Source organism: Panthera onca (assembly GCF_046562875.1).
Source record: "Panthera onca isolate mPanOnc1 chromosome E1 unlocalized genomic scaffold, mPanOnc1 haplotype 2 h2.Chr16_ul_7, whole genome shotgun sequence".
NCBI classification, from domain to species: Eukaryota; Metazoa; Chordata; class Mammalia; order Carnivora; family Felidae; genus Panthera; species Panthera onca.
In genome coordinates, this window is record NW_027675821.1 from 670,097 (window position 1) to 684,801 (window position 14,705).

Consider the following 14,705-nt stretch of genomic DNA (forward strand, 5'->3'; position numbering starts at 1 on the left):
CCCGCGTTGGGCTTTGCTTGGGATTCTCTGTCTCCTCAGTGCTCTTTCCCCCTTGCACACGCATACTGCACGTGCCCTCTCTCTCTGTCTCTCAAATAAACATTTAAAAAAATACTTCCTTTGGCATTTCTACAGTGTAAGCCTGCTAATGATGAATTCTTCCAGCTCTTGTATGTCTCAGATAGTCTGTCTTGCTTTTATTTTTGAAAGATTTGGGTATAGAATTCTAGCTTGATAGCTATTTGGTCCCCCTCTCCTTTTCACTGCTTGAAAGATGTTGCCCCACCGAGTTCTGGCTTACATTATTTCCAACAAGAAATATGTTGTCATTGTTATATCTTTGTTGCTCTGTGTGTCATGTGTGGTTTTGTTCCTTTGGCTGCTTTTAAGATTTGCTCTTTATCGCTGGCTTTGACCAGTTTGATTATCATGTGCCGTGGTGTAGTTTTATCCGTGTTTAATGGATTAAACTAAACATGTAGTTTAATCCATGTTGTGCTCAGATTTCATTGACCTTGCTGGATTTGTGAGTTTATAGGGTTTACTTATTTGGAAATGTGGGGGCTATTAGTTTTTCAAATTTTTTTTATATCTCCTCTCCTTCGTGGACTCTAAGTATACATATATTAGGCCACTTGAAGTTGTTGCACAATTCATTGAGTTAAGGAGAGGCATGGGGTTTTTTCCATATATGAAATACTGTTATAATAACTTTTTTAAATGCCCTTGTCTGCTAATTGTAGCATTTGTGTAGATTATGGATTAGTTTTTGATTGATTGCTTTTTTAAAAAAAAAATTTAACATTTGTTTATTTTTAAGACACAGAGAGTGATCAGGGAAGGGGTAGAGAGAGAGGAAGTTAAATCTGAAGCAGGTTCCAGACTCCGAGCTCTCAGCACAGAGCCTGATGTGGGGCTCAAACCCATGAACCACGAGATTATGACCTGAGCCAAAGTTGATTGCTTTTTATCCTCAGTATGGGCCATATTTCAGATTTATTCAAACTCTTAGAAGTCTACCCTCTTTCTGTGTGCTCTCAACCCGAAGTGAGACTTTTGGCTTGGAAGGAGTTACCTGTGTATTAAACTACTGATCAGTGTCACCCAGTTCTAATCTCTATCTCATTCTAAGGGTACCATACCCCATGTCATCCTTACCTTTCCGTTGGGCACCTCTGTCCTTCTATCTGTGTATTTATAATATTCAAGAGCAGCAGTTGGCCAACTGGTCCCTACCCAACCATCCAGGCCATGTGCCTCAAGAATTCCTTTTTGCACAGCCCTGTGATGACTTTGGCCCGCCTCTTCTACCTGCTCGAGTAACTCCTTTACCACTAATTTAATTGTCTGTGTTTCCATTTATAGGATTTTACCTAGCCGTATGGCCTGCTGTCTCTGCCAATTTAAAAATACTATTGAGGTTGTCTGTAAGACAGTCAAGCTACATTGTGACAGTGCATGTCTGACAAATGGCACACGTTGTGGTAAGTCCTAATTGCCTGATGATAAATTTGTAAATTTTTATTTTATTTGTGGTTTAACTTTTATTTTTAATCAACAATGATAATTTTTTTTAATGTTTATTCATTTTTGAGAGAGAGAGCATGCACGTGCGTGAGCTGGGAGGGGGCAGAGAGTGAGTGAGGGGGACAGAGAATCCGAAGCAGGCTCTACACTGACAGCAGCAAGCCCCATGCGGGGCTGAACTGTGATATCATGACCTGAGCCAAAGTCGGATGCTTAACTGACTGGGCCACCCAGGCACCCTAACAATGGTAAATTTTTAAACTAATGATGTCATTGCATTATTTTTACTCATTCAGAGTTCAGATCCCTAAATTTCTAAGAACTATTCCTTTGTTAAAAGTCAGATTCTCAGTTACATTATTAAGTCAACTACCCACCCCCAAATGAAAACCTGTTCACATAGTGCATCACAGCTTATAAGCTGATTTTACGTGCGTTAGGTCTCAGGTGCCCTTTGTCTTATAGGACAGGTGGAGATACCTTTTTGTTTATTTTGTTGTTTTTATAAGTGTGTAAGAGTACAAGTGATGCTGATTTCTGAAAAAGTTTTATTTGGAGCCTCTGTGTTTCTGTGCCCTAACCAGAAGCTGCTACCCAACCGTTCTAACAGATGAGAGGGCTCTTCTATTCTTGGGCTGTCCAACTCTTGTTCTGAATCTTAAGCTTTTCTATCCAAAACACAGGTGCTTTTAGGTATTTTTCTGTTCTTAGGTTTTATTGGCACTAACTTGGTGACTTCCAAAATGTGCTTTTGCACCTGGATAGCTTGAATATGGGTCCCTGTCAATGGTCTAGGGCACAGCATAAATTACACTTTGCTACTTCTATAAGTGGTGTTGCTTGTTTTCCAAAACAATGTTTTACCAATTATCTTACTCCCTTCTCCCTTAGAGGTGGGCAGAATAGGCATTTTTTTTTTTTATCTCCTTTGACAGGCGAGGAAAAATGAGATCAGAGGTGCCTTAGCCTAGCACTCGAGTCTCCTCTCCCGTTTTGGGCGCTCCGCCAGCCCGCTGCTCCTCCTCTCTCGTGACCTTTATCACCTCCTCCTCCGATTCTCACCAGCACCACTAAAAATACTTTTAATTCTTCTGGAAAAACCCAGCTGCACAGTGCTGTTCAGTGTACACAAGCTGTACGCTTGACCTTCATGTAGTTGGAAGCTCTGGATGGTTCTCTCAGTAAAGCTAGAAATCTGGAAATGAAAGGAAATGAAAGCAAAGTAGGCATTTGACCAAAGTTTCTTTATCCCTTCTGCATTTTAAAACCTCAAGTATCATTCCGTTGATTTTTTTGAATGCCCCACAGTGGCATCTCTCTCATAGCTGGAAAATCTCTTAACCTATACCCCACATCTCTGCCCAAATTTAAGCAAAGAACCAGGGTGGACTTAGCGGGTCTTGTGTTTAGTTTTTTCTGTCTAGAGCTTATGTTACGGGAGGTGCGATATATGGGAGCAGGGACCAAGCGAAGGAATTGGTGGGTGGGCGGAGAGGGCGTGTCCAGATGAGGGCCTGCTGGTGACGGGTGTTGTCCCGTGCATATGTGATGGTAGCAAGAACTCAAGCCCACTGAAGACGTAGAAGGAGGAAGACTCGCGCTCCCTCTGCCCCCGAAGCAGGACAGGGTGGGGTATGTGAATGCCAGGAGTCGCACTAGAGCTGCACACAGTTTAGCCGAGTATCTTCCGGCCTTGGCTTTTCTTGAGGCCTGGGCAATCGGCCCTTAGGGACCAATGGAATAACTCTAAATATACTTATTCACACTGTGGAATGTTCTGAGGAAATAGCTACTTTTTCAAAACACATCTTTTTGTCCTTTTGTTGTTGCCAATCGTGGGTCCAAGTTTGAGTTCGTCTCCTCTCTAAATGGCGCTCGAGTATTTGCTGATTCTTAATTTGCTTGACTGGGACGTATGACTGTGCATTGACAAAGAGCTGTGCTGTCAGTCTTCCATTATCAGAACTCATCTCTTCTTCTTCTTCGACAGATCAGGAAGTATACCTAAGGAAGGCAGAGGGATCATTCATGAAGGTATTGACAGCTCGAAAGAAGAGCGCCAGCACGGAGCTGACTATTGAGCCAGAGAAGGCGTCCTCAGACATAGATCGTGTCAGTTTGTCAGCCTTTATGAACGAGCAGCTAGACTTCAATGACGAAAGTGATGTCATTAGTGCACTGAATTACATATTGCCTTATTTCTCGGAGGGCAATCTAGAAGACGTAGAATCGACGCTGTTACCGTTCATTAAACTTCTGTTTTCAAATGTGCAAGAGGGAGACAAGCCCGTGGGTCACTCGATGAACGACACAGGGGACCCTTCTCTTAAACCTGGATCCAACAATTCAACTTACAAGAATAAACTGAGAAAACTCTACTTTCTGGAAAATTTGGTAGATGCAGAAATTCAGGAAAAAATTGATGACGTGAAAAAGAAAGAAAAAATGGCCATGCTTATACATTCCAGCCTTTTAGGTCCCAAGTTTAAACGTCAAATCTTTCCAAAGAAATTGGAAACTGCCCAACCGCAGGAGAAGAGCCTAGACGAGGTTGAGAGTGTGGGGAAAAAGTTCCTGAGAGTGAACAAGGTCATCAAGGGCCCAAAGGGCATACGGAAAAGGCACTTAAAAGAACTGAGACGTCAGAACATCCAGAGGAAACAGAGCGCCCAGCCATCTGTGGAGAACATGGCCAAGGAAAGAAGGCTCAGGACACCATCCCCGGGGGAGCTTCCCGTGGCGCACAGGCCCAGCAAATCAGTGGGAAGCTCCTTCAATACAGAGCCTTCGTTCATAGATGAGCACAAGGCAGCGGTCTCTTCTCTCATGAAGCAATACTTTTTGGACAGGCCTTCTGCCACCCCCGCTCCCAAGGAAAGAAGGCTCAGGAGACCATCCCCAGGGGAGCTTCCCGTGGCGCACAGGCCCAGCAAATTAGTGGGAAGCTCCTTCAATACAGAGCCTTCGTTCGTAGATGAGCACAAGGCAGCGGTCTCTTCTTTCCTGAAGCAATACTCTTTGGGCAGGCCTTCTGCCACCCCCGCTCCAAAATCCCCACCTGACGTGAAAAAAGAATCAAAAGACTTAACGTACACCATTTTTGTTTTAGAAGATGCAAATGCTAGAGTTAGAAATATGAAGCCTTTCAGACCAGCCTCACTCCCCAGAAAGACACACCACTTTCATAAAAGTCGCTCCCGTGTGGTCCACAGAACACCCAAGGCCAAACTGAATCGAAAGTCCAGAAAGGAAAGTTCACTCAGTAATAGACAGCTGCTTGCAAAGAGGCCTCCATCCTCTGCAGTCAGGAGCCTCATAAATTCCCCTTCACGAGAGGATTTTTCATCTCCGGGAGAACTGAGTCCTCAGAAAAATCCTTTTCCAGAATTATTTGCTCCTTCAGGAACTTACAGAGAAAACACTACTGTAGAGAACACTACTGCCCAAAATGTTTCTGAAGAAAATATTTCTACAGGAAACACTACTGTGCCAGAACAAACCCTCCCTGAATTCACAGACCGTAACAATCTTTCCACTGCTAATTCTACTGTTACTGCAGACAACTCTATGCCGACCATTAAACAAACCAATGATACACAACGGGAATACCACAATGCGGGCACTGGCTTGCCCCCAAAAGCCACAGGCTTCACTGTGTCAAAGCTCTCGTCCCCAGGTGATCTGTTTGAAATTCAGTTAAACCAGCAGCTACAGTCCCTCATCCCCAGCAATGACGTGAGAAGGCTCATTTCTCATGTTATCCGGACTTTGAAAATGGACTGCTCTGAGACCCAGGTGCAGCTGGCCTGTGCCAAGCTCATCTCCAGAACAGGCCTCCTGATGAAGCTTCTCAGCGAGCAGCAAGAAGTAAAGGTGTCCAAGGCAGAGTGGGATACGGACCAATGGAAAAATGAGAATTATATCAATGAGAGCACAGAAGTCCAGAGTGAACAGAGAGGGCAGGAGTCAAGGGAGGTGAGGATAAATCCCCAAATGTGGGGTCTCGACATTTAGGTGGTTTAGGACATGGACCCAAGCACAAGGACCAGGGGCTCCTAGTCCGGGTCTTGTCTTGGCCACATAATTTTGGCTAAGGCAGTGATCTGCCACTTTGCTCATTTAGGAAACAGTGCCGCTGTTCCCAGAGGAGACAAAAAGAGGACCTAACATACAAGATACATCAAGTCTTGAAGAAAATGCTAATGATTAAGATTACATATCACATTAGATTTGGTATATTCCTTAAGAACCTATAAGCGATTCATCGGAAAGAATGGGGTTTTAGAGTCGTTAAAGAATAGTTAACTTTCATCCTATCTCTGTTTTCTAAAAAAATTGTTCTTTCCCTTTTTTTTAGCTCACAAAAGAAGTTCCAGGCTATGGCTATAACAACAAACTCATCTTAGCAATATCTGTGACTGTAGTAGTGATGATTTTGATCATAGTGTTCTGTCTCATTGAGGTAAGGACAACAATTAGTTCAGATTCCCAGACTATATTCCTTCTTTATAATAGATTCAGAACCCACAAACTGAAAATCAAAGCCACTTTCCCACCTATCACGACTTGATATCCCTCTTCAGTCTGGAGGACTGAGATATGCTTTGTCCTTTTATTGCAAAGTATATTCCAGGGATTTTAAAAGGAACCCCACTGCCGGGAGACATCTGTGGATTGTAACCAAGATAACAAGCCATTAGCTTGTTCTGAGACATTAGGTCTAAGAAGGCCACAGTTGACATGATAGTAAAATTTCTTCAACTCAAAAAAATGATGTCGATTCGATGCACTCACCAGTCATCCTCCTACTACCACTGATTTCTTTCCTCGTTGGCTAAAATGATGAGAGAGAAATAGTCTTCACCTTCATGGAGCTATCAGTCATCTTGGAAGAAAGGGCATGGCTTAGAGATAAAAGTGTCATCTTGTTGATTAATTAGATGTGCCTACAGCTCTCTCCCCCACTTCGCAAGGCATTGTGTAAACAGGTTCAGTTAAAACCCTGCAGCTAAAATCCTGCATCAGGCTACTCAGAGCGTGTCATAATTACAGTTGCCTATTCCTGGAGCTTGCCTGTTTACCTTTTATTCAATTATGTATGAATTGAATATATATTCAATATATTTATTCAAATATACATATGCTTATTATATATCTATATCTATATCTATCTATCTATCTATCTATATATATATAGATAGATATATATATATTGCCATCTGTCATGGCAACCCTCCATTTCAGCCAAAACAGCCCCTCACCATCCCCTAGTCAGACCATGCCCATTCCTACTTTTGTTGGTGACTTTGCCCACTTGAAATTCCTTTATTTCACTCTGCTGGTGGAAGTCCCGTGAGCCTTCAAAAGCCAACTCGAGTTCATCTTTCTTCACAAAGCCTTCCCCGAATACTGTAATACTCCTGGACCTAGTCCTTCTGTGAGATTGTCACCATTTCTTAGGGTCTACAGTGACGCATTCCCCTCCCCTGATAACAAAAATATGCTAAACAGTTTGTTAAAAGGCAGCTCCTCAAGAGAGAAATATCAAGGTCATGGATCAGAGCAGAGATATGTAAGGCTTCCTGGTCTATCAGATTTGAGTAAAACCTGACTGGATGTATTAACTGCTAAGGAGAAACATGTCTGTCTTCTGGAGGGTTGGTCAGTAGTAAAAGCATAGAAATGGTGAGGAAGAGACCAACATGGGCAGTGCCCACCTAGCCTTGCCTAAGAGTAGAGATGGCACCTCAGGCAGCAGATGAGAGTCAGGCCCACCAGCCGGGCTGTGCCCGCGGGGCAGATGGATGGATCTAGCTACCTCCGTCCTTTCCATGAAACACTGGATTCAGCTAATTACTTTTCTTCCACTTCTCTTCTCACCAAATAGCCTTCTGATTATACTTCAGTGTGCCACAGAGGCCTGTCTCCACAGGAGGTGATGCCCAATCATGTGGACACAGATGCCCTATCTGTGGAATGGATGTTTTCCTTATTGTCAAGTCATGACCTGACATTCTGATTTTGATCAATCCTGTGACATTGGTAAGGTGATATTGCCTCCATGCAGAAAGAAGTGTGTTCTCTCTTGATGAGATCAGAGTCTGATTTCTCAGCCTAAGAGCCTAGGAACTAGCATGGGGTCAACTTACCATGACCTCTGGGAAGAGAAATCATTGGCCATTGTCCAGTCAGTACTCTGCATCTTGAGGTGGCCTGCAGCCTTTTGCTTTTGGGAAGTTCTATAAACTCCTATTGCTGTTTTAAATTCCTATGTGGTTTAACCTTGTGTTTATATTTTTTTATGTGGTTTCATTATTTCCTCTCCCTACTTAGATGATACACTTTTTGAGGTCAGAGACCATGCAGTTTTTTTCCTGTAGTGGACAATAATGATGTTCAAAGGAAGAGATGAGGCATTGTGTCAATTTCACAATGAGGAATAATGCAACGTAATATTTATGTGAAGTAGCCTACAGAGTCCAGCAATAGACAGATCCGTGGGTGACGAGGACTTTTAAAATGTTACCTTTTAGAGGCGCCTGGGTGGCTCAGTTGGTTAAGCGTCCTACTTTGGCTCAGGTCATAATTTCATGGTTCAGGAGTTCGAGCCCTGTGTTGGGCTCTGTGCTGACAGCTCAGAACCTGGAGCCTGCTCTGGATTCTGTGTGTGTGTCTCTCTCTCTTTGCGCCTCTCTCACTCTTACTCTCTCTCTCTGTCGCTCTCAAAAATAAATAAATAAACATTGAAATGTTACCTTTTAGTATTCAAATCAGTGGAAGAAAATAAATAAATGGTAATAGAACAACTGCTTAATTATTTGGGAGGAAAATAACAACAGATCCCTATTTCTCACCTTAAAAAAACATATTTCAGTACATGTAAAAAAAGAGAAACAAGAACCCATCAAAGTACTAGAAGAAAATAGAATCAATACTTTTATAATCTTGTGGTGAGAAAAAGCTTTGTGACCTGATACCACATGCAGAAACATTTGATAGATTTGATCGTCTTGTCTGATTTCTGCTTGGAATAAACCAGACATCTGATTTAATCCCCACAGTCCTGTGAGGATGATATCACCATCCTTCTTTCCTACATAGAAGGGGATCAGCTTAAGGCCACTGTGGCAAAATCCAAAGCAGAACCCAGCTGTGCCTGCAGTCAGCCTGTGCTCCTATCCCACTGTTCCGTCTCCTTCACGATAAAAACACTGACAAATATTTGAAACATTGAAATTCAGTGAAAGCCCTTGAAAGGATTAATATATTTCATATGAAGAGAGTTTTATAAATCAACAGGAAGAGGACAAACAATCCAGGGGATCAAGGGGGCAAGGACTACGATGAACAGGAGGTGTGGACAGTCCGTCACCATATCTGCCTCATGGCTTATGGGACATGGGTCTCGTTAACAAGGCCTTTTCGCCTCATGGTATAAAAATAGTCTCTGATATTTTCTTCTGTACTCTTATAATATTTGTTGTGATTTATTTATTTTTAATCTGTATGGAATCTGTTTGGTGTTTTGGTACGGTCGAGGTAGGGGATCTAACTTTTTTCCCTTGCATAAAGATCCAGTTACTTTAAAATCTTTTATTGAATGGTTCATTCTTTCTTCATGGATCCAAAATACTATTTTTATCTGGACTCTATTCTATCAACCTGGTTTTCTTTTCCTGTATCAGTATCACGCTACATACTTAACTGCAGTTGCTCTGTAAGAACGTATTTTAACGTCTGCTCTGTGATCTTCTTTTTCATCCATTTTGTAGCTATGCTTGCACGTTTTCTCTACCAAATGTCAGCTGGCCAGTTTTTGTTTAAAAAACTGTCTTGGGATTTGAATGGGATTGCCTCGAATTTGTAGGTTAATTTGAAGGGAACTGACATCTTTACACTATTCCAGGAAAAAGGTGTCTCAGATCACGTATTTGTTTCTTCTTAATGTCCTTCAGAAGAGCTTTAGTGTTTTCATCTCATAGGTCTTACCCATTCTTTGCTAAGTTTATTCCTAGGTACTTTATGCCTTTTTACTGATAATTGTAAATGGGATAATTCTTCCGTTTTTTGATTAATTGTTTATGGAACATAGGAAAGTCATTGAGGTTTACATGTTGATCTCTTGATTTTATATATATCTAGCCATCTTGCTGAATTCTCATGTTTCTTCCAATAAAATTTTAGTTGATTCTCTTGGGCCTTTTAGTTTGTCTGTAATTTCGTATGCAAATACATCTTAGTTCTTCCTTTCCACGACTCCATTTTTTCCCAGTGCATCAGTTAGGACCCCCTCAACACCAATGAATAGCAGCAGTGATAACAGACATCCTACTCTTGTCCTTGATTTTAAAACAGTGCTGCTGTTTAGGTTTCTGGTAGACACTTTTCTTTTCCTCCTCCCAAGAATTTTTATTAGGAATTACCTGTTGAATGTTATCTGAGGCAGTCAGTAAAATGTATTACCAGCTGCACACGAGTTAGGTGTTATTGAAGAGTCAAAGGACTATTCAACAAATTCCTGTCCTAGGAAAAGTTATCATCTCACTGGGTAGATAAGACCTAAAATGCAAAGGAATGAATAAAGATGTGGAGGGAGTGGTTATTGTGATGGGTAACTGTGATCATGTTTTCTTCCAAAACAGATTTATTCTCATAGAACAGCAGCCAAGGAAGGTAAAGAAGGAAGCTCAAGGTAAATATTAGTCTGGCAATCGTTAAAGTAGAATTTTAGAACTAGATTTTCAAACTCATCTATTTCAATCCCCTTGTCTTACAGCCAGGAAATCACCAAAGGCAGAAAGAATACATATTTGGCCTAATGCTTTGCCTGGATCCAGCAAAGTTAGCTGCCCAGCCAAACCCGAGTTAGAATGGGACTGGCACAGAGCACCTGCTCACTAGACCTTTAAAGAAAGATCGTGGGGGGATGGGGGTGGAAATGTTCAGACCCGTTCCCGCTGGCGGTGGGCATCAGGCCTGGCCACAGACCTTCTCAGAGGCTCTGGAGAAGGGATAGGGAGGGCCAAAAGTCGTGGGGTGAAGGCGCTAGTCTTCAAGCATGATGGAGGGTAGAATACATGAGTCCCCCCCGTAAAGTAGGGGGAAAACTTCCTTCTTCCTCCTTCTGGTTTTCGAGGCCCCGCTCTCCATTCCCTTTATCCAGACCCAATAGAATTTGAACTGGGAGAGACCTTAGATAATCATTTATCTCTTCCTTTTATAATAATGAGATGGAGAAGGAGAAAAGGAAGATGTCTTGCCGGACGGTTGTATCACTAGTACCACTAGAACCAGAAAGAAGATGGTTCCTTTCCAGTTGGGCACGTCTCTGACTACACTGTTCTTGGGCTGTGAACTGCATTTTATGTCACAACTCAGTGCACACATACCGTATAGACATAAGTACCTTCTAAAACAAACTTACCATACACTCTTGATTCTTTCTGTTCTGTTTTTTTTAAGTTTATTATTTATTTGGGGGGGAGGGTGGAGCAGAGAGAGAGAGAGAGAGAGAATCCCAAGCAGGTTCTACACTATCAGCACAGAGCCAGACACAGGGCTCAATGTCACAATCTGTGAGATCATCACTTGAGGCAAAATCGAGACTTGGGCTGCTCACCTGACTGAGCCACCCAGGTATCCCCTATTCCGTTTGTATTCAAAAAGAGTATTTTGTGTTTTAGCGCTAGCCGTGTGTTTTCAGGTGATTTCACGACTCACTCACTCATCTGCCTGCAGTGTGAAAGTCAGTGAGCTAGATAACTGCTGGTTGGACTCAGGCATTCACTCGGTGCGATTCATCTTGTAAGGTAAAGCAGCTAGGAAAATAGAAACACCTCCCCACCCACCAGCAAATGATGCCTGTGAGGCTAAGCCTGGCGGGGACTGATGTAAAATGCTTCTGGAGAGAGTTAGGTGCTTCTGCCGTGTGGTCACCCAGTTTGTTGACTGCACAAGGGCACTTGGCCAAGGGCCAGAAGGTGAGCAGGGTGAAAATCCTGCCTATACTTCATGTCAAGTTACATACAAAGGTCTCCCAGGGACACTGTGGGGCCATTATGGACAGACACAGGAAAATTCTGAAAGCCCAGCATGTATGGAATTATTTCTGAGATCCCAGGTCTGTGTTGATTTTGCTTGCTAATAAGACTGGAGAAATACATTGTGAGAGGCACGGAAAATGGTACGAATCACCAATTGTCTGTGTGTGTGTTTCCTTCCAGGGGCTTCTTTGGATCTCTGCTGCGTAAGAGATGCTCAGAGGAAAGTGACAATCAGGTAAATCTGAGGAGGATAAAGTACCGTGGCTGGAGAAGGCAGGGGAAACAGACCTAACGTTGTCCTTTCTGGTTTCTAGAAGGGCTTTTTCTGGAGAAGGCGGCCACTTTGGCTTAGGGACATGTACAGACCTCTCAATGCCACACGCAAGAAAAACATGGCACAGAAGCTACACGACAAGGATTCTTCTGATGAAGATGAGATTTTCAACATGGAACTAGGGTACGTGATTGGGGAAGATTTTCTCTAAAATGAGGAAATTATGAAGAGTTGAATTGTTCCTTTCGAGAGTCAAAGCCTTGGCATTCTCCTCCTTTTCCCAGGGAGGCTGGCAAAGCCACAGCAGAGAAGACTCGGACCACAGATTCCACTACTGAAGAGCTGGGTGACGAGAGTGAGACAGCACGTGAGATTGTCACAGAGTGAACGCCGTCCTGCCTCAGGCCACCTACAAAGTTTACTTTCCGATACTGGCTTCTCAGCATTGCTTGTAAAATACTTTTTTTCTCATATTAAAATGTATAAATCCATAACCAATTCTAGCCACGTGGTAAGGAATTAAAACGTAAACGGTTAAATATTTATCTACAGACAACAGGGGCCACAGGCGAGAGAAGCAGGACTGAAGCCAGAGTCCCTCGTGGTAGCCAGTATTTCCACAAGACACAGTATGGGCAAAGTAGGGTGAACGGGGCGTCTTTCCGTCATTTCCCTGATACGGTCAGTCTCTGGAAACTGGAAAACGTATCTTCAAGGGGCTTAGACTATTAAGTTAATTAACAGCCTATTCTGGTGCTCTCTCCCCTGGCTCACCAAATACCAGTTATTCACAACGCGCTTGACCCCCTGCCCATAGAGGATCATCTCTCTCTGGCCCCTCTGTGAGGTCTTTGGGGTTGCCAGAATATTTGGATCGCTGAGCCGACCTCCACTGTAGGGCTGAGGCCTGTCTTTCTTCCCAAGAGCTCAAACTCAGACACAAAATGTGTAGTTGGAAGTAGGGTGTTCCTCAACCTTACAAGCTAGTAGATAATTCCCATTGGGTTTTTTTGTTTGTTTTCTTTAAAAAAAAAAAAAAAAAAAAAGTCCCCACCCTCAGAGAGCTAGCAGGGAGATGCTGGAGGGTTAGAGTAAAGAATGTGTGAGAGCAGTAATTACCCAGGACTGCCCTGCTCAGGCCTTTATTTCAGAAAACTTATTGGTGGGGGCACTTACTGTTCACCTGTACCCCACTAGCCTCTGCTGACCCCACTGAGGGTCGGATGCGTGCGGCTGGGCTCTCTCCAGTTCAGCGCAGCACCACACCTACCACTGCTTTCCTACCCAGCTCAGATCAGGGCTGCACGATTCCAAGAGATAATGCAGCACAACGTGCAGAAGACGCAAACATCCCTCCACTTCTGCAGAGGAGGGCGTTAACCAGTCACATTTAGGATGTTGGGAGGAGTCGGGGTGCCTGGGTGGCTCAGTCCAGTGAGCATCCGACTTTGGCTCAGGTCATGACCTCATGGTGTGGGAGTTTGAGCCCTGCATTGGGCTCTCTGCTGTCAGCACAGAGCCCACTTCAGATCCTCTGTCTCCCTTTCTCTCTGTCCCTCCCCCCAGCTCACACACTGTCTCTCAAAAATAGATAAACATTAAAAATAATGAAGTCATCTATGCTTTCTGAGTACATGAATGACAGGTTTTAGAAAAAGGACGTCAGAGTCAAAATACAGTAGTGAATAAAAGAAATCCTGAATTAACAAGGTTTGATAATCTCTTTTCTTAATGTCTGTTTATTTTGAAAGAGAGCAAGGGGGGAGGGGCAGAGAGAGAGGGAGAGAAAGAGTCCCAAGCGGGCTGTGTGCTCAGTGTGGAACCCGATGCGAGGGACTCGATCTTACGACCGTGAGATCACAGCCTGAGCTGAAGTCAAGAGTCGGATGCTTAACCGACTGAGCCGCCCAGGCGCCCCTGACAATCTCTTTAAATGCCCCCAAATAAATGCTGGTGGCTTAGCGATAGGTGATGGAATATGGCACCAACCGCTGGCCACCAACAGAGTCCCCCGAGGGGACAGTAGGACTGGGGCACAGCCCAGCAGGTTTGGCAGGGTTGGTAGGAACGGTTCCAAGCGGGGTGATTGGCCCATCAGTGCCTCTTCGGCTTTATTAGTTTGCTGCTGCTGGGCAAGGACACCTGTTCTCCTGGTGCCTGCTCCCGTTCCCCCAGCGTTTTAGTGAGAACGGCCACCAAGTGTCTGTCTCTGTGTGGTGACGTCAGCCAACAAATAACTGTGTTGAAAGCACAAGACTAGAGAGTAACAGTAATCGGAAGCGGCAGCAGCACCTAGTTTACTATTTGCTTACTTGGTGTCAAGGCCTGGGTTGGGTGTTTTGCAGTCTTAATTTAGCCCAACAGTCCGTGAAAACATACTTTATTATCCCCATCTGGCAGATAAGGGGACAGGGCTTAAAGGATGTAGGTACCCTGTTCAGGTGCCCAAGGCCGCAAATCCAAAACTGCCAGGTAGGGGTTTAATCCAGGCCTGTTAACTCCAAAGCCTGCTGACGGTTATACTGCCCTGCTGCAGGGTGCAGGGGTACAGAGACGTCTAAGCCATGGTTACCATCAAAGAATCAATAATTATAACGATGAGGATGGTGGCCGCTACTGTTTGTTGAGCACCTGCTTTGAGCCAGGCGCAGTACTAGGCCCTTTAGTCACTCTTAGGTCACAAGGGCAGAAACTCCTCATGCCAGCTCAAACTCCTTCATGAGCTGGGTGGAGCGGGGGCCGGTGGTGACTTTTTGAAGAAGAGAGGTGGACACAGAGACAGAGCTGACGAGAAACCAAGAAGACCCATCTGTGCATAGTTGGGCTTCCCGAAGTGTGGGCCGGGATTCCAGGCAACTCCA

The 14,705-nt window shown here is 43.9% G+C and overlaps 1 protein-coding gene across 7 annotated transcripts in view; it reads left to right on the forward strand.

Moving 5' to 3' along the window:
• Positions 1-13,553, forward strand: part of LOC145715182 (leucine-rich repeat-containing protein 37A2-like) — a 45,159-nt gene extending 31,606 nt beyond the window's left edge. For 6 of the 7 annotated variants that reach the window (XM_081794857.1, XM_081794858.1, XM_081794859.1 and 3 more), the window contains 7 exons: positions 1,366-1,484; positions 3,518-5,502; positions 5,885-5,989; positions 10,170-10,219; positions 11,751-11,805; positions 11,885-12,027; positions 12,129-12,355. In XM_081794857.1, coding sequence (XP_081650983.1) covers positions 1,366-1,484; positions 3,518-5,502; positions 5,885-5,989; positions 10,170-10,219; positions 11,751-11,805; positions 11,885-12,027; positions 12,129-12,231 — 2,560 coding nt within the window. In that variant the 3' untranslated portion in view covers positions 12,232-12,355. Of the gene's footprint in view, positions 1-1,365; positions 1,485-3,517; positions 5,503-5,884; positions 5,990-10,169; positions 10,220-11,750; positions 11,806-11,884; positions 12,028-12,128 lie in introns of all 7 variants that reach the window. The other variant, XM_081794856.1, reaches the window with a different exon arrangement.
• The last annotated feature ends 1,152 nt before the right edge of the window (positions 13,554-14,705 follow it).